Source organism: Coregonus lavaretus (assembly GCF_964263955.1).
Source record: "Coregonus lavaretus genome assembly, chromosome: 29".
NCBI lineage: Eukaryota > Metazoa > Chordata > Actinopteri > Salmoniformes > Salmonidae > Coregonus > Coregonus lavaretus.
In genome coordinates, this window is record NC_140016.1 from 15509499 (window position 1) to 15533725 (window position 24227).

At 43.5% G+C, this 24227-nt stretch overlaps 1 protein-coding gene across 1 annotated transcript in view; it reads right to left on the reverse strand.

Moving 5' to 3' along the window:
• Positions 1 to 1066: 1066 nt before the first annotated feature.
• Positions 1067 to 24227, reverse strand: part of LOC311104936 (rod cGMP-specific 3',5'-cyclic phosphodiesterase subunit alpha-like) — a gene marked incomplete at its 5' end in the record, with an annotated part of 42198 nt that continues 19037 nt past the window's right edge. Inside the window, 14 exon segments of the mRNA XM_084146922.1 lie at positions 1067 to 1433; positions 10093 to 10261; positions 10405 to 10488; positions 11118 to 11143; positions 11146 to 11200; positions 11555 to 11618; positions 12110 to 12217; positions 17148 to 17248; positions 19970 to 20057; positions 20344 to 20453; positions 22992 to 23099; positions 23403 to 23549; positions 23710 to 23775; positions 24015 to 24158. Coding sequence (XP_084003048.1) covers positions 1384 to 1433; positions 10093 to 10261; positions 10405 to 10488; positions 11118 to 11143; positions 11146 to 11200; positions 11555 to 11618; positions 12110 to 12217; positions 17148 to 17248; positions 19970 to 20057; positions 20344 to 20453; positions 22992 to 23099; positions 23403 to 23549; positions 23710 to 23775; positions 24015 to 24158 — 1320 coding nt within the window. The 3' untranslated portion in view covers positions 1067 to 1383.

Sequence of the window (24227 nt, forward strand, 5' to 3'; positions counted from 1 at the left end):
TCGACCTCATGGCTTGGTTTTTGCTCTGACATGCATTGTCAATTGTGGGCACTTATATAGACAGGTGTGTGCCTTTCCAAATCATGTCCAATCAATTTATTTTACATTTGACATTTTTTTACATTTTAGTCATTTAGCAGACGCTCTTATCCAGAGCGACTTACAGTTAGTGCATACATTTCTTCTTCTTTTTTTTTCATACTACCCCAGGTGGAATCCAATCATGTTGACTCCCGAGTGGCGCAGTGGTCTAAGGCACTGCATCGCAGTGCTAGCTGTGCCACTAGAGATCCTGGTTCGTGTCCAGGCTCTGTCGCAGCCAGCTGCGACCGGGAGACCCATGGGCGGCGCACAATTGGTCCAGCGTCGTCCAAGGTAGGGGAGGGTTTGGCCGACAGGGATGTGGGTTCTTTTCCCACGGGGGGCCAGTATGAAATGTTTTTAATAAAAATAAATAAAACATGTATGCATTCACTAACTGTATGTCGCTCTGGATAAGAGCGTCTGCTAAATGACTAAAATGTAAATGTAAAAATGTTGTAGAAACATCTCAAGGATGATCAATGGAAACAGGATGCACCTGAGCTCAATTTCGAGTCTCATAGCAAAGGGTCTGAATACTTATGGAAATAAGGTATTTCTGTTTTTTAGTTGTAATAAATTTGCAAAACTTACTAAAAACCTGTTTATAAATAATGTATTTCTGTTTTTTATTTGTAAAAGCCTGTTTTTGCTTTGTCATTATGGTTGTATTGTGTGTAGATTGATTAGGAATTATTTTCATTTAATCCATTTTAGAATAAGCTGTAACATAACGTGGAAAAAGTCAAGGGGTCTGAATACTTTACAAATGCACTGTATGTTTAGACAATGGAAATGATCCCCAACCTTTTTTTGCTAACTGAATTCCATATTTCTAAGGAAGTCAATTTCACATTACCAAATTAACGAGTGCGTAAGTATATAGTAATTCCACTAAAATAGCTAAATATTTACATCCATTGCACAGGAATAGGCTGTGTTTGAATTTGTCCACAAACTGCTCCAGCCTGTGGATCATCTGGCTTTGTACCATAAATAGGTCAATAAATAGGTCAATGTACAGCACAGTGCAGTATACTGTAAGTCTACGCTAAGTCTACGCTAAGCTAATGCTATCCAGCTCTAGTTATGTATACTGTAATGCTAAGATAATGCTAACCGGTACTAGTTATGTATACTGTAAGGTTACGCTAAGCTAATGCTAACCGGCTCTAGTTCAGTATATTGTAAGGCTATGCTAGGCTAATGCTAACCAGCTCTAGTAGACCGATATCGGGTACAGGGACGTAAAGCTCCTGTCTTGGTGCAGTCACTTTGGTCCAGATCTGGGATCTCTCTCTTCTAGTTGACAACACAGGTCTTTGACTGGGGGGCTGCTTCGGCTGCACTTGCTGTGTGAGAGAGGGAACAACAAAGGATTAGAGTACAGGGTCTGTATTCAGAAAGCATCACAGAGTAGAAGTGCTGATCTCGGATCAGGTCCTCCCTGTCTATATAATCTTATTCATTATGATCTAAAAGGGACAACTGATCCTAGATCAGCACTACTACTCTGAGACACTTTATGAATATAGACCCTGATCTCACATTTATAAAGTTGAATGAGCCCCAGAGCATAAACTATACATTGTTTCAAATAGAGATAGTCCACATTTTTGGTAGTCTGCAGTGTTTTCCTCTAGGGTTTTGCATGTCCCCAAAGACAGATGCTCTTAGTACACTGAAAAAAAGCTAAACGCAACATGTAAACTGTTGTTCCCATGTTTCATGAGCTGAAATAAAAGATCCCAGAAAAGTTCCATACTGTGACGGCCCTGAATATTTCTGAACCGTCTCAAGGCTTCTCCTTCTAATAGGGCGCTTCCCCTTTAATTCCCCATTAAATAGCCAGCATCAGCTGCGCAAAAGGAAAGTTGTGATTGAGACCTGAAGGAGGATGTGTACTACCTTCAGTTCATGAAGCTTCGCCATGACGTTTGTTTGGTTGCCTTACAGTGTGTTTTGTGGCCTTAAAGCGAGTTTACCCAGGATTGGATCCACTCTGTGCGCTGTGGACTACAACTCTCCGTTGGTTTTCGTGGCCTTTCCTCCGCTGGAGGGCTGTTGGCGGATTGTCTGACTGACTACAACTTTTTGTATACGGTATTTCCTTTGTTTGGGGGTGATGTATACTGTGATTTATGTAGTTGTGAGGACGTATTATTCTTTGGGTAGTCTTTGATACGCTTTATAGTTGTGTTACAAAATAAGTGTTATTTTGAGGGTATGAATATACTGGGTTTATGCTACGGACAAGCGTTGCGGGACTAAGGGCACTTGAGCCACGGAACTTATTTACCGGGCTGGACTCTTTTTATGCCCGAGGTACAGGACATTTCTAAATGAACATAAGTGCATTGATTTGTTATATTGTTGTGTGTGGGTGGGTGTGATCATTTATGTTGTGAATACAACCAAGCAAAAGAATACACTTGTTTGAAGTTCTTTCCAAGGTTTTTAGGGGTTTATGAAAAGTATATTTCCATCTTGACTTTTACATAAGTCCTTTGTATTGGTGTGACTTGACGGACCAGATGGGACTCATTCCCTCCCGAACTAAAAGGAGAAACCTATGCTTTCTCTGGTAGGCACAACCTACCTGGCACCCCTATAAATGCCTCAAGTCAAAACCGTTACATAAAAAATGGCACCCCAGATGGGACCTCAACATTGAGAACTAACCAAAGCAAATCTTTTGAGTGGAATTAAAATAATGGATTCACTACAAGAAAATGAGCTCATCCATATCCTACCTGTCAATGGGAATACACAGGGCCATTCTGACTACCGAGCCAACAATACAAATCATAATGTGAATGGAAATAATGGAGTTGATGTGGGCCAGAGCCCTGGGAATCTAAATGCTCGGTCTGGACCACAGGCCACAGGTCTAACTAGTAACTCACTTATTGACATGGATCTGTGTGAAGGTACTGAGCTAGCCCTCCCTCTGACGCCCAATCTTCCTCCATTGTCTGGTTTATCTCCAGAGGTTGTAGTCTTACAACTTCAAGGTGACATCCTTGATATTCGTAAGACTCAACAACATCTCCAAACTCTAATCCATCATAAATTCAAATGTCTGAGTGTAGAGCAACAACAGAGTGCCATGGAATTCAGAAACTCACTGAGTACTCTAACTCACACTCTGACAGAGCTCAGTGAGAGTGGAAGACAGGAAATTACTGGTGCCATGGACAGGCAGTTTGACTACCAACAAAGCCAACTCACTGCCACTCTCCAGTGGCGCCTGCAACATCATCACACTGAGGTCCTCAAGGACGTCAATTCTGTATTTTCTCCCCTGGTTAACACTGTAGACCACTTGCAGACAGCGCTCTCTAATTGTGTTAAAATGTTGGATGATGTGTCTGTTGACATGGCCTCCATTAGGCACAACTCCTTGCACAGAGCTTCTCTTGTGTCCACTTCTGTTCAGACCACTGAGGGCCAAGCGGGCACCTCAGAACAGCCAAGACAAGGCCATGCTGCAGCCACCCCTTGCAGGATGCAATCCACCATGCATCCTGGTGTTCATTTTCATGGTCCCATAACTCCCTCACCCTCTACTTCCTCAATCCCTCCTAGCTCTTTTGTTCATGGTGATTTGAGTAGACGTCATGTGGGAGCGATGCCCATTAAATTGCAATTTCCCACCTTTGGGAAAAAGGATGACAGTCCTGATCCGCTAATGTATCTGGAAAGATGTCATGACTTTCTTGCCCTCAATCCCCTGGCTGACGAAGAACTCCTTGCCACATTGAGGAATGTGTTGCATGGGACAGCTCGAGACTGGTGGGATGTGGCACGTCTCACCACTACCTCCTGGGCTGACTTTGAGGCCAAGTTTTCCTCTGCATTTCTGTCTGAGGACTACACAGATGAGCTGGCAGACAGAGTCAGGAATCGAGTGCAAAGGGAGAATGAGAATATTCGTGACTTTGCATACGGTTATCACTCCCTGTGCAGAAGGTGGAAACCTGGCATTGAGGAGGAAGAGGTCATTAAGTTGATCTTGAAGAACATCAACCCACTACTAGCCAGTCAACTCAGAGAAAGAGTCACCACTGTCGATGGACTGGTTCGCCTAGGACAGCAGTTCGAGAAGGACAGAGAATGCCAACAGCAATATGAACAGAGAAAGAAACAGACACCCAGACAGTTACCCAAGACAGATCATCAACCACAGCCAGAGTCTCCAGCCAAGACCCCTCCCATGTTCTGTTGGAGATGTAGCCAAAAGGGACATTCTTCAGCTACATGTCCAAGACCGTATCAAGTAAACCCTTCCAGAAACCACAAATTACAACAGGCCAACACCCCTAACACACTTCGCAGGAACGACCATCCTACTCTGGGTGCTTTGACCAGAGCTGAAACCTCAAGAGTCACTGCCTACGCCCCCCCGCCGACATCCCCTTCCTTTCAGTTAATACCACACCAGCTGGTGTTACCCCTGTCCATAGGCCCATGGACAGGAAGAGCCATCCTGGACACCGGGGCATCCTACACACTGCTCAATGAGAAACTGTGGAAGGAGGTTGAAGGTCCAAAATACAACTTGAAGCCGTGGACAGAAGGTCCACTGTATCTGGCTGACGGGGCGGCTAAACGACCACTTGGATGGAGTGAGGTGGAGTTCCGCCTGTGTAACCGCTCCTATATGATTCCTTCGGTTATCCTACAAAACAAGAACCTTGCTTTTCCTGTCGTGTTGGGAATTGATTTCATGTACTTCAGTGGTGTCCAGATTGATATCGCACACAATTGCTACTGGTTTCCAAACAATCCGAGCAAGAAGCATTTCTTCCAATCAGAAGTTACAAAGTTACATGATTGGGGTCTAAATGTGGCAGTCTTCTCTGCCGTTGCTACGGTACCACTAACCCTGGATAATCCTTCTGAGGATCTCCTTTTACAGGCTGTAAGAAGAGCTCAGCTGGAACAGCCAGAGGAGTTAAGGCTGTTGGAACAGCTGCAGAATAATGCTGATGTGTGTACTGTAAAGTTAGGACGCACCGGACTCCTGAAGCACAAAATATTCCTTACACAGGAAATGCCGATCAAGCAAAAGCCATATCGTTTGTCCCCAGCGAAGCTAATCATCCAAAAGGGACTCATTAATGATATGTTGACACAAGATATAATAGAACGTTCCTCCTCTCCCTGGGCTGCTCCTGTTGTCCTCATTCCAAAAAAGACCGGTGGTCTTAGATTTTGTGTGGACTATAGGAAGACCAACAATGTTTCCCAGACGGATGCCTATCCTCTTCCCACCATCCACGAGATCCTGGAGTCATTGTCTGGCGCTGTTGTGTTCACTACCCTTGACCTCAATAGTGGCTATTGGCAGGTTGAGATGGACCAGGAAAGCAAGGACAAGACTGCTTTTGTCTGTGCTGAGGGCTTGTTTTCCTTTAAGGTGATGCCTTTTGGATTAAAGAATGCACCTGCCACTTTCCAAAGACTCATGGAGATTGCGTTAGGTGAGCTCAAAGGGAAGATATGTTTCGTCTACCTGGACGATATAATTATCTACTCCCAGAACAGAGAGCAACACTTTCAAGACCTTCAAGCAGTGTTGGACAAGCTAAGAGAAGCTGGTCTGACAGTGAACATGAAGAAGAGCAACTTCTGCCAAACCTCCCTGAAGTTCCTTGGCCATATTGTGTCTTGTGATGGTATTCATGTGGATCCTGAAAAGACCAAGGCTGTACAAGACTTCCCTGTGCCAACCACACTCAAGGCCCTTCAACGGTTCCTTGGGATGGCTGGATGGTACCATCGGTTTGTGTGGAACTTCTCCCAGGTGGCCGAACCCCTCAACGGGTTGAAGCGAAAAGGAGCGAAATTCCGATGGACGGCAGAGTGCCAGAACTCCTTTGAAACCCTGAAACGACACCTCGTCACCCCTCCCATTTTGGGTCATCCCAACTTTGATTTCCCTTTTGTTGTTTACACTGATGCAAGTGATGTTGGACTTGGTGCTGTCCTAGTCCAACAGACTGGACTTGGTACTGAAGAAGTGCTAGCGTTCGCCAGTCGGACATTGAATGGAGCAGAACGGAACTACTCCACAACCGAGCAAGAGTGCCTTGCAGTTGTCTGGGCTTTGGAAAAGTGGAGGTACTACCTGGAGGGAAGACACTTCACTGTGGTCACTGACCATTCCTCCCTTGTGTGGGTGTTCAAGACCAACAAACCAAGCACCAGGCTCATCAGATGGGCTCTACGGTTGCAAGAGTTCACCTTTGCAGTAGAATACAGGAAAGGAAAATACAACACTGTTCCAGATGCCTTATCCAGAGCTCCTGCTTGTGGTAATGGTGGCCCTCATCTTACATGTGCTACTGTCCTGTCTAGCAGTCGAGACTCACCCAAAACTGACTTTCCCATCTCTGATGAGGTCATTTGGAAAGCCCAACAGGATGATCCCGAAGTACAGGCTTTGTACCAGACTATCCTGGAAGATGAAGAAAAGATGGTCAACCCTACCACAAAGCTGACCATCATTGAAGACAAAGTCTACCGAGTTGTACAACTACCTCACAGAACACTCTACCAAATATACATACCTGAAACTCTACGCTTTCAACTGCTTCAACATTTCCATGAAGACCCATTAGCTGGTCATTTGGGCAGGTTCAAAACCTACAAACGTTTGCAAGCATTACTGTACTGGCCACATCTGAGCATGGATGTGAAATCACATATCCGAAAATGTCAGGTTTGTCAAATGTACAAACCAGAAGGTAGAAAACCTGCTGGCAAGTTGCAGCAAACTGTGGTTACCCGACCTTGGGAAATGTTAGGAGTGGATTTGATGGGTCCATTTCCTAGAAGCTCCAATCAGAATGTGTACATGCTTGTTTTTGTTGATTACTATTCCAAGTGGGTTGAGCTCTTTGCCCTGCGTCAGGCCACAGCGAGGACCGTCTCTAACATCCTTACGAGAGAGATCCTGACTCGCTGGGGAGTGCCTGATTACATTCTGTCTGATCGAGGTTCCCAATTTGTCTCTGATCTCTTTGGAGAGACCTGCCAAAGATGGAACCTGAGACAGAAGTTGACCACAGCCTATCACCCACAGACCAACCTCACTGAGAGAGTAAATCGAACCTTGAAGACCATGGTTGCTTCCTATGTAGGGACCCAGCACAAACACTGGGACAAGCACCTTCACGAGTTTCGATTTGCCCTGAATTCTGCTGTGCAAGAGTCCACTGGAGTCACACCTGCAGAGCTGAACCTAAGTCGTCTCCTCCGAGGACCCTTGGATATGGTGCTACAGCCCCAGCAGCTTACTCCAGACGCTGCTTGCTATGACCAGGTAGTCCATCTCCACGACTTGAGAGCTCTTGTCTCAAGGAACATGATCCAGGCTCGACTCAAGCAGAAGAGAAATTATGATAAGAACAGACGAGACCTGCAGTTCCAGCTTCGTGATCGGGTGTGGCTTCGCTCTCATCCTTACTCGAAAGCTGAACAATTCTTCTCGGCCAAGCTCGCTCCTAAATGGCAAGGACCATATAGGATTGTGGAGCAGGTGGGCCCTTTGAACTACCGAGTGGTGAAAGAGGACACAGGTGAAGATATGCGCGTTGTCCATGTCTCACGCCTTAAGGCCTGTTACCCCTCGGCTGAGGAATTGGAGGAGATTGAGCGCCGCAAGGTCCTGGAGATCTTTGAAGAGGAAAGTAAGGAGACTTTTCTCGGATTCCCAGACCCAGAAGTCTCACGGCTTAATGCCTGTGACCCCTCAGCTGAGGAGCGTGAGCGCCAAAAAGTAATGAATATTTTTGTAGAGGAAAGTGATGAGGAGACCTTTCTCGGTTTCCCCGACCAAGATCTGCCTTCCCGGGCAATGGTCGGCTTTTTCCAGGGGAGGGGGTGTGTGACGGCCCTGAATATTTCTGAACCGTCTCAAGGCTTCTCCTTCTAATAGGGCGCTTCCCCTTTAATTCCCCATTAAATAGCCAGCATCAGCTGCGCAAAAGGGAAGTTGTGATTGAGACCTGAAGGAGGATGTGTACTACCTTCAGTTCATGAAGCTTCGCCATGACGTTTGTTTGGTTGCCTTACAGTGTGTTTTGTGGCCTTAAAGCGAGTTTACCCAGGATTGGATCCACTCTGTGCGCTGTGGACTACAACTCTCCGTTGGTTTTCGTGGCCTTTCCTCCGCTGGAGGGCTGTTGGCGGATTGTCTGACTGACCGACTGACTACAACTTTTTGTATACGGTATTTCCTTTGTTTGGGGGTGATGTATACTGTGATTTATGTAGTTGTGAGGACGTATTATTCTTTGGGTAGTCTTTGATACGCTTTATAGTTGTGTTACAAAATAAGTGTTATTTTGAGGGTATGAATATACTGGGTTTATGCTACGGACAAGCGTTGCGGGACTAAGGGCACTTGAGCCACGGAACTTATTTACCGGGCTGGACTCTTTTTATGCCCGAGGTACAGGACATTTCTAAATGAACATAAGTGCATTGATTTGTTATATTGTTGTGTGTGGGTGGGTGTGATCATTTATGTTGTGAATACAACCAAGCAAAAGAATACACTTGTTTGAAGTTCTTTCCAAGGTTTTTAGGGGTTTATGAAAAGTATATTTCCATCTTGACTTTTACATAAGTCCTTTGTATTGGTGTGACTTGACGGACCAGATGGGACTCATTCCCTCCCGAACTAAAAGGAGAAACCTATGCTTTCTCTGGTAGGCACAACCTACCTGGCACCCCTATAAATGCCTCAAGTCAAAACCGTTACAATACGCACACAAAGCTTATTTCTCTAAAATGTGTGCACAAATTTGTTTACATCCCTGTTAGTGAGCATTTCTCCTTTGCCAAGATAATCCATCCAACTGACAGGTGTGGCATGTAAAGAAGCTGATTAAACAGCATGATCATTACACAATAAAAGGCCACTCTAAAATGTGCAGTTTTGTCACACAACACATTGCCACAGATGTCTCAAATTTTGAGGGAGCGAGCAATTTAATGTTCATTTCTCTACCATAAGCCGCCTCCAACGTTGTTTTAGAGAATTTGGCAGAATGTCCAACCGGCTTCACAACCGCAGACCTCTTGTAACCACGCCAGCCCATGACCTCCACATCCGGCTGCTTCACCTGCAGAATCGTCTGAGACCAGCCACCCGGACAGCTGATGAAACTGTGGGTTTGCACAACTGAAGAATTTCTGCACAAACTGTCAGAAACTGTCTCAGGGAAGCTCATCTGCATGCTCGTCATCCTCACCAGGGTCTTGACCTGACTGCAGTTCAGCGTCGTAACCAACTTCAGTGGGCAAATGTTCACCTTCGATGGCCACTGGCACGCAGAGAAGGTTTGCTGATGTCAACGTTGTGAACAGAGTGCCTATGGTGGCGGTGGGGTTACGGTATAATAATCATTATTATAATTATTATAATGCACGGCCCCATGTCGCAAGGATCTGTACCCAATTCCTAGTAGCTGAAAATGTTCCAGTTCTTCCATGGCCTGCATACTCACCAGACATGTCACCCATTGAGCATGTTTGGGATGCTCTGGATCAACGTGTACGACAGTGTGTTCCAGTTCCCACCAATATCAATAAACTTCGCACAGCCATTGAAGAGGAGTGGGACAACATTCCACAGGCCACAATCAACAGCCTGATCAACCCTTTTTTTTAAGGATTCTGTGACCAACAGATGCATATCTGTATTCCTAGCCATGTGAAATCCATAGATTAGGTTCTAATAAATTTATTTCAATTTACTGATTTCCTTATATGAACTGTAACTCTGTAAAATCTTTTAAATTGTTGCATGTTACGTTTATATTTTTGTTCAGTGTAGTTTCCACCATGTCTAAGAGGAAGTGTGGAGTATTTCTTAATGACATTGTCTTTTTGAATTATGTTCTTCACCAATATCAACAGCCTTAATTCCTAGTCTTTCCTGTGTGTGCGTGTGCGTGTTTGTGTGTCTGTGGGTGCATGTGTGTGTGCGTGCGTTACCCTGCTTGTCTGCGGTGGCTGCAATGGCTACCTCCTCCTTGGCCGTCTTGGCCTCCTCCAGAGCAGCCAGCTTTGCTTCGTGTATCTCCTTCAGAGCATTCCACTCCTTCCTGTTGTTCAGCAACCGGTCCAGCATGGGAGTGATCTCCACATGGAAACGAGAGAACTCCTAAAGGAGGTGGGGGAGATGGAGAGGAGGTGGAAGGTGTGAGGCAAGAGGGAGTGAGTTCAAAATCCTTGTTAGATCTAAGTTACTTGGTATTCAGTGCCATCTACTAGTTATTTATTTATGATAGAGACACAAGGACTCACCTTGTACACAAAAGCACAGACAAAATCGATGAAACCACACTGCATCTTGGGAAGATCAGCTGATTTAGTCCTGTCCATCATGGGCTGGGGGGGGGGATCATGTGATTAGTAGTGCAAATGTACTGAAACTGGGCTCTACTTGACTCCAGCTAAAGCAATCGAATGAACCTAAACTACATTTTCCCGTTCTGACACAAATGCTACTAAAGTCCTAGGGAGCTGGCTGGGTAAAATGGTGTGAGTCAGGACATGATCCAGTTAACTGGGCTGTAGTGACCGCTCTATCTGATTCACTACACTACATAATAGACATCACCACATGCCCTATGGGAACACCCTCTCTCTCTCTCTCTCTCTCTCTCTCTCTCTCTCTCTCTCTCTCTCTCTCTCTCTCTCCTCTCCTCTCTCCTCTCTCTCCTCTCTCTCTCTCTCTCTCTCTCTCTCTCTCTCTCTCTCTCTCTCTCTCTCTCTCTCTCTCTCATCTCTCTCTCTCTCTCTCTCTCTCTCTCTCTCTCTCTCTCTCTCTCTCTCATCTCTCTCTCTCTTCTCTCATCTCTCTCTCTCTCTCTCTCTCTCTCTCTATCTCTCTCTCTCTCTCTCTCTCTCTCTCTCTCTCTGCTCTCTCTCTCTCTCTCTCTCTCATCTCTCTCTCTCTCTCTCTCTCTCTCTCTCCTCTCTTCTCTCTCTCTCTTCTCTCTCTCTCTCTGTCTTACAATAGGCTGCTCAGTCTCAGTCTCTCAGTACAGTCTCTCCAGTCACCCTGCTCCCAGAACTCTGCAGCCACAGACAGCGCCACCTGCAGGCTCACACAGGAATGGTCACTCGGCAGACCAACATTATGAAATGTACAGTATGATGATGTCCATAGCAACAAGAGTACATTTGCACTGATGTGAGTTTGTGCTGTCTTAACTTGATGGAAATATTCAATTACAATTTAATAGATAATGTAGTATGAAAGCTTCTGCTTCTGATGCAATCCAGAGTTTACAAGCAAAATGCCATTACATAAATTATATTCCATACCTCATTGCTATTCCTCACATCCTCTTCTGTTTTCAATGTGGACTGCTGAAAGCCACATGTTCTCAGATGCTGTGTCATTATGAGAAAAGCAGCAAGACTTAATTCTTCAAACATCTATGTTACCCTTGCTCTGGATGTCCCATGGTTTGGCAATAGCAGACAGATCACAGGCCGTCATCATCATAGCCCTGTGTATGTAGATAGTGTGAGTATCAATCAATCAAATTTATTTATAAAGCCCTTTTTTACATCAGCAGATGTCACAAAGTGCCAAAAAACCCAAAGAGCAAGCAATGCAGATGGAGAAGCACGGTGGCTTGGAAAAACTCCCTAGAAAGGCATGAACCTAGGAAGAATCCTACATGGCCTTTAATGCCAGATCATTCAAAGGTCTGTCGGAAAAGCAGTTGTGACAGGAGTATAATTATTTTCTCCACACCTTAGTGAACCCATCATTTATGACAGATTGTGTTAAAGTCTAATATGGTCTTGGACCTGTAAAGACCTCCATAGATTGTCTTTGTCTTAGTTTCTGTCCTGCCATGTCTTAGTTTTGGCTTAGTTTCTGCCCTGTTACGTTTGAAAAGTTACATCTTACAAAGACCTCCATAGTTTCCTCCATAGGGCACTACTACCCTCATATGCCTAGGCCTATAACTCTCCTAGGGAATTCACCTACATGACTATCTCCTTGCGAGTGGTCTGCTGCGTCATGTACTTGGTCCACTCATCCCAGCTCTCGTAGGTCTTCGATTGGTCCACGATCTTCTGGAACATGGTTCTTTTCCTACAGACAGGAGGAAATCATCCTCAGTTACCATGACACAGGATGACTCCCAAATGGCACCCTATTCCCTATATAGTGCACTATTTTTGACCAGGCTGATCAAAAGTAGTGCACTATGTAGGGAATATGGTGCCATTTGGTGTTTGGTATTGGTATTTTATTAGGATCCCCATTAGCTGTTGCGAAAGCAGCAGCTACTCCTCCTCCTCTTTTTAAGTATGAAAAATAAAACCCAAACATATCTTAATTAGATAAGTATTCATATATTCATATATATATATTCAATATATATATGTATTTTTTTAATGTATGAAGAATACAGTGGCTTGTGAAAGTATTCACCCCCCTTGGCATTTTTCCTATTTTGTTGCCTTACAACCTGTAATTAGAATTTATTTTGGGGGGGTTTGTATAATTTGATTTACACAACATGCCTACCACTTAGAAGATGCAAAATATGTTTTATTGTGAAACAAACAAGAAATAAGACAAAAAAACTGAAAACTTTAGCGTCCATAACTATTCACCCCCCCCAAAGTCAATACTTTGTAGTGCCACCTTTTGCAGCAATTACAACTGCAAGTCTCTTGGGGTATGTCTCTATAAGTTTGGCACATCTAGCCACTGGGATTTTTGCCCATTCTTCAAGGCAAAACTGCTCCAGCTCCTTCAAGTTGGATGGCTTCCGCTGGTCTTTAAGTCATACCACAGATTCTGAATTGGATTGAGGTCTGGGCTTTGACTAGGCCATTCCAAGACATTTAAATGTTTCCCCTTAAACCACTCAAGTGTTGCTTTAGCAGTATGCTTAGGGTCATTGTCCTGCTGGAAGGTGAACCTCCATCCCAGTCTCAAATCTCTGGAAAACTGAAACAGGTTTCCCTCAAGAATTTCCATGTATTTAGCGTCATCCATCATTCCTTCAATTCTGACCAGTTTCCCAGTCCCTGCTGATGAAAAACAACCCTATAGCATGATGCTGCCACCAACATGCTTCACTGTGCGGATGGTGTTCTTGGGGTGATGAGAGGTGTTGGGTTTGTGCCAGACATAGCGTTTTCCTTGATGGCCAAAAAGCTCAATTTTAGTCTCATCTGACCAGAGTACCTTCTTCCATATGTTTGGGGAGTCTCCCACATGCCTTTTGGTGAACACCAAACGTGTTTGCTTATTTCCTTCTTTAAGCAATGGCTTTTTTCTTGCCACTCTTCCGTAAAGCCCAGCTCTGTGGAGTGTACGGCATAAAGTGGTCCTATGGACAGATACTCACGACGCCAGGACAGCGGAGTCACTGACCACCTTCCGGAGACACTTAAAACCCTACCTCTTTAAGGAATACCTGGAATAGTATAACAGTAATCCTACTACACCCCCCCTCCCCCAGTGGTGGTTGTCCCACTGGCTATCCTAAATTGAATGCACCAATGTGTAAGTCGCTCTGGATAAGAGCGTCTGCTAAATGACTTAAATGTAAATGTAATACTGTGGAGCTTTGCAGCTCCTTCAGGGTTATCTTTGGTCTCTTTGTTGCCTTTCTGATTAATGCCCTCCTTGTCTGGTCCGTGAGTTTTGGTGGGCGGCCCTCTCTTGGCAGGATTGTTGTGGTGCCATATTCTTTCCATTTTTTAAATAATGGATTTAATGGTGCTCCGTGGGATGTTCAAAGTTTCTGATATTTTGTTATAACCCAACCCTGATCTGTACTTCTCCACAACTTTGTCCCTGACCTGTTTGGAGAGCTCCTTGGTCTTCATGGTGCCGCTTGCTTGGTGGTGTCCCTTGCTTGGTGGTGTTGCAGACTCTGGGGCCTTTCAGAACAGGTGTATACAGTGGGGAGAAGTATTTGATACACTGCCGATTTTGCAGGTTTTCCTACTTACAAAGCATGTAGAGGTCTGTAATTTTTATCAAAAATCTAGAAAATCACATTGTATGATTTTTAAGTAATTAATTTGCATTTTATTGCATGACATAAGTATTTGATCACCTACCAACCAGTAAGAATTCCGGCTCTCACAGACCTGTTAATTTTTCTTTAAGAAGCCCTCATGTTCTTCACTCATTACCTGTATTAACTGCACCTGTTTGAACTCGTTACCTGTATAAAAGACACCTGTCCACACACTCAATCAAACAGACTCCAACCTCTCCACAATGGCCAAGACCAGAGAGCTGTGTAAGGACATCAGGGATAAAATTGTAGACCTGCACAAGGCTGGGTTGGGCTACAGGACAATAGGCAAGCAGCTTGGTGAGAAGGCAACAACTGCTCCATGCAAGATCTCACCTCGTGGGGCATCAATGATCATGAGGAAGGTGAGGGATCAGCCCAGAACTACACGGCAGGACCTGGTCAATGACCTGAAGAGAGCTGGGACCACAGTCTCAAAGAAAACCATTAGTAACACACTACGCCGTCATGGATTAAAATCCTGCAGCGCACGCAAGGTCCCCCTGCTCAAGCCAGCGCATGTCCAGGCCCGTCTGAAGTTTGCCAATGACCATCTGGATGATCCAGAGGAGGAATGGGAGAAGGTCATGTGGTCTGATGAGACAAAAATAGAGCTTTTTGGTCTAAACTCCACTCGCCGTGTTTGGAAGAAGAAGAAGGATGAGTACAACCCCAAGAACACCATCCCAACCGTGAAGCATGGAGGTGGAAACATCATTCTTTGGGGATGCTTTTCTGCAAAGGGGACAGGACAACTGCACCGTATTGAGGAGAGGATGGATGGGGCCATGTATCGCAAGATCTTGGCCAACAACCTCCTTCCCTCAGTAAGAGCATTGAAGATGGGTCGTGGCTGGGTCTTCCAGCATGACAACGACCCGAGACACACAGCCAGGGCAACTAAGGAGTGGCTCCGTAAGAAGCATCTCAAGGTCCTGGAGTGGCCTAGCCAGTTTCCAGACCTGAACTCAATAGAAAATCTTTGGAGGGAGCTGAAAGTCCGTATTGCCCAGCGACAGCCCCGAAACCTGAAGGATCTGGAGAAGGTCTGTATGGAGGAGTGGGCCAAAATCCCTGCTGCAGTGTGTGCAAACCTGGTCAAGACCTACAGGAAACATATGATCTCTGTAATTGCAAACAAAGGTTTCTGTACCAAATATTAAGTTATGCTTTTCTGATGTATCAAATACTTATGTCATGCAATAAAATGCAAATTAATTACTTAAAAATCATACAATGTGATTTTCTGGATTTCTGTTTTAGATTCTGTCTCTCACAGTTGAAGTGTACCTATGATAAAAATTACAGACCTCTACATGCTTTGTAAGTAGGAAAACCGGCAGTTTTTCAAATACTTGTTCTCCCCACTGTATATACTGAGATCATTTGACAGATCATGTGACACTTAGATTGTATACAAGTGGACTTTATTTAACTAATTATGTGACTGCTGAAGGTAATTGGTTGCACCAGATCTTATTTAGGGGATTCATAGCAAAGGGGGTGAATACATATGCACGCACCACTTTTCCGTTATTAATTTTTTTGAATTGTTTTAAACAAGTTATTTTTTTAATTTCACTTCACCAATTTGGACAATTTTGTGTATGTCCATTACATGAAATAAAAATAAAAATCTATTTAAATTACAGGTTGTAATGCAACAAAATAGGAAAAACGCCAAGGGGGATGAATAAGGCACTGTAAAACACTAATATATCTTAATTAGATAAGTATTCACCCCCCTGAGTCAATACATGTTAGAATCACCTTTGGCAGCGATTACAGCTGTGAGTGTTTTTGGTTAAGTCTTTTTCTGGGTAACAGCTTCGCATACCTGGATTGTACAATATTTGGCCATTATTGTTTTTAAAATTCTTCAAGCTCTGTCAAGTTGGTTGTTGATCATTGCTAGACAGCCATTTTCAAGTCTTGCCACAGATTTTCAAGCCGATTTAAGTCAAAACTTAACTAGCCCACTCAGGAACATTCAACGTCATCTTGGTAAGCAACTCCAGTGTATATTTGGCCTTGTGTTTTAGGTTATTGTCCTGCTGAATGGTGAATTTGTCTCCCAGTGTCTGTTGGAAAGCAGACTAAAGCAGGTTTTGCCTGTGCTTAGCTCTATTCCGTTTCTTTCTATCCTAAAATACTCCCTAGTCCTTGCCAATGACAAGCATACCCATTACATGATGCAGCCACCATCATGCTTGAAATTATTAAGAGTGGTACTCAGTGATGTGTCGTGCTGGATTTGGCCCAAACATAACGCTTTTTATTCATGGTGAAATCATGGTGAAATCCCTGAGCGGTTTCCTTCCTCTCCGGTAACTGAGTTAGGAAGGACACCTGTATCTTTGTAGTGGCTGGTTTTATTTATACACCCTCCAATGCGTAATTGATAACTTCACGATGCTCAAAGGGATATTCAGTGTCTGTTTTAATTTTATTTTCACCCATCTACCAATAGGTGCCCTTCTTTGAAAGTCATTGGAAAACCTCCCTGGTCTTTGTGGTTGAATCTGTGCTTGAATCTGTGCTTGAATCTGTGCTTGAAATTAACTTCTAAACTGCGGGACCTTACAGATAATTGTATGTGTGGGGTACAGAGATGGGGTTGTCGTTCAAAAATCATGTTAACCACTACTATTGCACACAGAGTGAGTCCATGCAACTTATTATGTCACTTGTTAAGCACATTTTTACTCCTGAACATATTTAGGCTTGACATAACAAAGGGTTTGAATACTTATTGACTCAAGACATTTCAGCTTTACATTTTAAATTAATTTGTATTAAAAAATATATAAAAACTAAATTACACTTTGACATTATGGGGTATTGTGTCTAGATCAGTGACACAAAATCGCAATTGAATCCATTTAAATTCAGGCTGTAACACAACAAAATGTGGAAAATGTCAAGGGGTGTGAATACTTTCTGAAGGCACCGTACAACAGTTGGACAGTAGCTACTCACTTAAAGTAGAGAGCGAGGTCAGTGGCGATGATGGCGATGTCCATCAGATGAATGACATGCTCGTGCTGAGCACGACTGAGATTCTGATAAATATTTAAGGCCTGAAACAGATAAACAGATATCAAGATAGATATGTTTGAATGTGATAATATATTCATATTTAACATGTACTGTTGAATCCGCAAATACCAACAAAGATGTACAGTAAATCAAATGTATGAATAAGGAATAACAAACATGTGAAGCTGCTGCCTGCCACAGTTCATGGTTGGTGATAATGTGAACATAGAAAGGTTGCCAATTATCTGATTGCTGGTGGGCAGATTCTCCCAGGCACTTTCTGTGCCATCAGAACTGCATCATTCACAGTATGACTTCTCCAAGGGAGAAACCAACCCCTCTCAGGTCAGAACTTCTAGAGCAGGGATCAAAAACTACATTCGGCCGAGGGCATGGTCGGGGGGCTGGAACATAATTACAAATAGTTGTAGACTGAAAATTGACCGCAAGAAGCCCAAACAGATATCACATTTGACTAAAACATAATCATTTCAAACCTTGCTTACATTTGTATACGATCACATACACTGAGTATATCAAACATTAGGAACTCCTTCCTAATATTGAGTTGTACCCCCTTTTGCCCACAGAACAGCCTCAATTTATCGGGGCATGGACTCTACAAGGTGTCAAAAGCATTCCACAGTGATGCTGGCCCATTTTGACTCCAATGCTTCCCACAATCGCGTCAAGTTGGCTGGATGTCCTTTGGGTGGTGGACCATTCTTGATACACACAGGAAACTGTTGAGTGTGAAAAACCCAGCAGCGTTGCAGTTCTTGACACAAACCGGTGCGCCTGGCACCTACTACCATACCCTGTTGAAAGGCACTTACATTTTTTGTCTTTCCCATTCACCCTCTGAATGGCACACATACACAATCCATGTTTCAATTGACACAAGGCTTAAAAATATGTCTTTCACCTGTCTCCTCCCCTTCATCTACACTGATTTAAGTAGATTTAACAAGTGACATCAATATGGGATCATAGGTTTCACCTGTATTCACCTGGTCAGTCTATGTCATGGAAAGAATGTTTTGTATACTCAGTGTATATCTCTATATTATGCGTGGGAATACTTGGAAACAGATTTCCAAAATTAAAATAACTTGGAGCTGATTTCCTGGTGTTTTTACAGTCTTTCATGTCTGACAATTATTATTATTTATTTTATTGCTCAGAAAACTTGAGGGCCAAATAAAACCACCCACTGGCCAAATTCAGCCCATGGGGACTACAGTGCCTTGCAAAAGTATTCATCCCTGTCACGACTTCCGCCGAGGCTGCCTCCCCTCCTTGTTCGGGCAGGTTTCGGCGTTCGTCGTCACCAGCTCACTAGCTACTGCCGATCCCATTCTCATCACTCCACTTGTCATGTCTTGTCTTGTCAATCAAACACACCTGGTGCTCATTCCCCTAATTAGTATGTGTATAAGTGTTCCCTCTGTTCCCCTTGTCTTTGTGAGTGATTATTTATTTGTGAGAGCGAGTAGCTACTCTTCCATTTGTTATTGCCAAGGTTGAATATTTCCCTTGTGATAGTTTCGTTTTGACGCTTGGTGCGTTTTATTTATGTAAACGGAATAAACTCTGGACTTCTGTGTTTTACCTCCTGCGCCTGACTCCTTCATTCACACCTCATCACAATCCCCCTTGGCGTTTTTCCTATTTTGTTGCAGTAAAACCTGTTGATTTTTATTTGGATTTCATGTAATGGACATACACAAAATAGTCCAAATTGGTGAAGTGATATGAAAAAAATTACTTGTTTCAAAAATTAAAAAAAGATTAAATACGGAAAAGTGGTGCGTGCATATGTATTCACCCCCTTTGCTATGAAGCCCCTAAATAAGATCTGGTGCAACCAATTACCTTCAGAAGTCACATAATTAGTTAAATAAAGTCCACCTGTGTGCAATCTAAGTGCCACATGATCTCAGTATATATACACCTGTTCTGAAAGGCACCCAGAGTCTGCAACACCACTAAGCAAGGGGCACCACCAAGCAAGCGGCACCATGAAGACCAAGGAGCTCTCCAAACAGGTCAGGGAAAAAGTTGTGAAGTACAGATCAGGGTTGGGTTATAAAAAAATATCAGAAACTTGGAAAGAATATGGCACCACAACAAATCTGCCAAGAGAGGGCCGCCCACCAAAACTCACGGACCAGGCAAGGAGGGCATTAATCAGAGAGTCAACAAAGAGACCAAAGATAAACCTGAAGGAGCTGCAAAGCTCCACAGCGGAGATTGGAGTATCTGTCCATAGGACCACTTTAAGCCATACACTCCACAGAGCTGGGCTTTACGGAAGAGTGGCCAGAAAAAGCCATTGCTTAAAGAAAAAAATAAGCAAACACGTTTGGTGTTCGCCAAAAGGCATGTGGGAGACTCCCCAAACATATGGAAGAAGGTACTCTGGTCAGATGAGACTAAAATTTAGCTTTTTGGCCATCAAGGAAAACGCTATGTCTGGCGCAAACCCAACACCTCTCATCACCCCGAGAACACCATCCGAATAGTTATGCACTCAAGTTTTCTGTTTGTCTTATTTCTTGTTTGTTTCACCCCAAAAAATATTTTGCATCTTCAAAGTGGTAGGCATGTTGTGTAAATCAAATGATACAAACCCGCCAAAAATCAATTTTATTTCCAGGTTGTAAGGCAACAAAATGGGAAAAATGCCAAGGGGGGTGAATACTTTCGCAAGCCACTGTATGTAGGGAATAGGGTGCCTTTTGGGAAGCAACCTCACTCACAGGGTCTCTCAGCAGGGTCTTCCCAGTCTCCAGATGGTGTCTCTCCAGGATGGAGGAGCCGTGGAGCTTGGCGAGAGGGTTTCCAGACCTGACAAACACAGGAGGAGGGAGAGGAAGATTGACATAGATTGCAAAAATAGATTAGCCACTGGTAAGTAATGTTTCAGTTGATGTTCCTACAACTTTCCAGGTATCACTGTTGGCAGCAGATCTGGGTTAAAATTGTATTTGTTTTCCTTCAAATACATAAGCTATGATTGATTGAGCTTACCTGGCGCATACCCCACCCTTTTGGTACTTTAGACAGGCTCAAATCAAACAGTCAAAGTATTTGAAAGAAAACAAGCATTTTTTAAACCCAGTCATTCCCTTACTTCATCTGGTAGAGGTTGTTGGTGCCTCTGTGGTCGATATCGTGGCATAAGCCGGCTGTTACCATGGCCATGGTCTCTAGGTCTGTGTAATAACGCTTCAGGTCACCTGTCTAATGCAATGATATAGGAAGTTAGGTTTGGTCACATGTCTAATCATACAGGAAGTTAGGTTTGGTCACATGTCTAATGATACAGGAAATTAGGTTAGGGGCCAGGATTCATGGGGCTTCCACCAGGGGCTGTATGGGGCCACACATGGGCCTCTTACGAAGTCCCCGCTCCCCTCCTGCTCCCATGGAGATGCCTGGCTCTGGAGGCCTCATTAGAAGCAATGAAGCCTGGACTGAGCTGAGCCACACAGAGCAGGACTGCTGATAATGAGCCTGACACTCCTCCCTGCTCCTCCTTCCGCTGTGAGTTATAATACTGTATGTCTGAGGAGTTCACTGTGATTATAGGAAGGCAGTGGTGGAAAAAGTACCCAATTGTAAGACTTGAGTAAAAGTAAAGATACCTTAATAGAAAATGACTCAAGTAAAAGTGAAAGGCCATACACTACTTGAGTAAAAGTCAAAAAGTATTTGGTTTTAAATATACTTAAGTATCAAAAGTAAAAGTATTAATAATTTCAAATTCCTTACATTAAGCAAACCAGATAGCACCATTTTCTTGTTTTTTAGTCAAAAATAGAAATAGTAAGGTAAAGTACAGATATAAAAAAAACTACTTAAGTAGTACTTTAAAATATTTTTACTTAAGTACTTTACACCACTGTAGGAAGGAATAATGCAGAGAGAGGAAGGGCCAAACTTGGATGACTCATTACATGACAGGGGAGGAGGGTATTAGTGTAAGGGGTTCAGCAAAGATAGACCCTTACCACCTGGCCACCACAGCTTGAAGATATACAGTACCAGTCAAAAGGTTGGACACCTACACATTCAAGGGGTTTCCTTTATTTTTACTATTTTCTACATTGTAGAATAATAGTGAAGACATCAAAACTATGAAATAACACATATGGAATCATGTAGTAACCAAAAAATGTGTTAAACAAATCAAAATATATTTTATATTTGAGATTCTTCAAAGTAGCCACCCTTTGCCTTGATGACAGCTTTGCACACTCTTGGCATTCTCTCAACCAGCTTCATGAGGAATGCTTTTCCAACAGTCTTGAAGGAGTTCCCACATATGCTGAGCACTTGTTGGCTGCTTTTCCTTCACTCTGCGGTCCAACTCATCCCAAACCATCTCAATTGGGTTGAGGTCGGGTGATTGTGGAGGCCAGGTCATCTGATGCAGCACTCCATCACTCTCCTTCTTGGTCAAATATCCCTTACACAGCCTGGAGGTGTGTTGGGTCATTGACCTGTTGAAAAACAAATGATAGTCCCACTAAGCTCAAACCAGATGGGATGGCGTATCGCTGCAGAATGCTGTGGTAACCATGCTGGTTATGTGTGCCTTGAATTCTAAATAAATCACAGACAGTGTCACCAGCAAAGCACCCCACACCGCCTCCTCCATGCTTCTCGGTGGTAACCACACATGGGGAGATCATCCGTCTCACAAAGGCATGGCGGTTGGAACCCAAAATCTCAAATTTGGACTCATCAGACCAAAGGACAGATTTCCACCGGTCTAATGTCCATTGCTTGTGTTTTTTGGCTCAAGCAAGTCTCTTCTTCTTGTTGGTGTCCTTTAGTAGTGGTTTCTTTGCAGTAATTTGACCATGAAGGCCTGATTCATGCAGTCTCCTCTGAACAGTTGATATTGAGATGTGTCTGTTTCTTGAACTCTGTGAAGCATTTATTTGGGCTGCAATTTCTGAGGCTGGTAACTCTAATGAACTTAACTCTGGGTCTTCCTTTCCTATGGCAGTCCTCATGAGAGCCAGTTTCATCATAGCGCTTGATGGTTTTTGTGACTGCACTTGAAGAAACTTTAAAAGTTATTGATATTTTCCGTATTGACTGACCGTCATGTCTTAAAGTAATGGACTGCCGTTTCTCTTTGCTTATTTGAGCTGTTCTTGCCATAATATGGACTTGGTCTTTTCCCAAATAAGGCTATCTTCTGTATACCACCCCTACCTTGTCACAACACAACTGATTTGCTCAAACGCATTAAGAAGGAAAGAAATTCCACAAATTAACTTTTAACAAGGCACACCTGTCAATTGAAATGCATTCCAGGTGACTACCTCATGAGCTGGTTGAGAGAATGCCAAGAGTGTGCAAAGCTGTCATCAAGGCACAGGGTGGCTACTTTGAAAATATACTTTGATTTGTTTAACAGTTTTTTGGTTACTACATGATTCCATATGTGTTATTTCATAGTTTTGATGTCTTCACTATTATTCTATAATGTAGAAAATAGTGAAAATAAAGAAAAACCCTGGAATGAGTAGGTGTGTCCAAACTTTTGACTGGTACTGTATTACATGTATCAACTGTCATGGTATCATCCATGGTGTTAGTGCAAGGTACTGTAGCTGAAGTGTTTATCCCTGAGGGTTTGTGTAATATAAGTCCCAAAGGGCGCCCTATTCCCTATATAGTGTACTACTTTTGATCAGGGCTCATAGGGCTCTGGTCAAAAGTAGTGCACTATTTAGGGAATAGGGTGCCATTTGAGGTACTCACCATGAGCAGAGTGAACATGGTCTGGCCCACGTTGAAGCCATGACTCCAGTTGTGGTAGGTGATCTGCCTGTAGCCCTTACTGAGGGAATAACAGAACCTGGTGAGGGTCTGAGAGACACATATAGGATAGGCATGGTTACAGAATAGATAGCTCTCAACAGCTAGATGGTTTTTGACACACTATGTTAATACATGTTGTACATTAGGAAAGTATATAATCATTATCTATAACTAACATCAACTGTCATGATGTACTTATTAAATGTTACTCATGCAATTGTTAAGCCTTAATTGTGTAGCTTTGCTTTATAACACACTGCTCTCTGTCTTCTATAAATGGAACACATGACTTGGTAACAGTGTGGGCCAGATGTCTCTTGCCAAAATGCTTCTTCTTCAGTGATGTCTCACCTCGCGGGGGACGTGGAACTTGTCCACCACTCCCAACTCATAGTACATCTTAATGCCTAACTTGACCAGGTCTAGATGACTGTGTTCAAAGTCACAGAAGTGAAACTCAAAGAGCTCCGACTTGGTAGAGGGCGGTAGAACTTCCGACTGTATGGAGACAGGGAAACAAAATGCATTATGTGGTCTACCAAGGCAGCTAGTCAGTCAGCCAGTCAGCCAGTCAGTAAGCCAGCCAGTCAGCCAGTCAGCCAGTCAGCCGACACAAGAGGCAAAAAGAAAATAACTGTTAGTTAGAATAGTTGTTTACCAGGATTGCTTCCAGTTCCACCTCCTCACACTCATGTGGTTCCTTTCCATACTTCTCCCTGGTATTCTAAAAGCAAAGAACACCATCAGTGTTCACCTTGGATGAAATAGAGCTGCATCAATCAATTTCTGGATTTCCTGAAAACCTTGGTTATTTCTCTGTAAATAGCTCTCTGTCTAAATCTCACAGATGGTAACTAACGTTCAACCATTGACTGATTACCTAATAACCAGTATGACAGGCTATTTTCCATGTTATAAATGCACTTTTCATCTGCTGTGTATGAATAATGTTACTTTACCCACCAAGACATTCTGGGTCTCATCCGTCCTGCACTTGATGTGGTACAGCACCATGTCCTGGAAGATATCCTTCCTGTTCTCCAGCTTGTTCCACTTGTCATAGGTGTCGGTGTTGAGCACAGACCAGCCAAGGAACTGGGTGAGAGACTGCCATGACCAGAGAGAGAGAGTTAGACTATTGTATTTCAGTCCTTGGTCCACATAATCAGTATACAC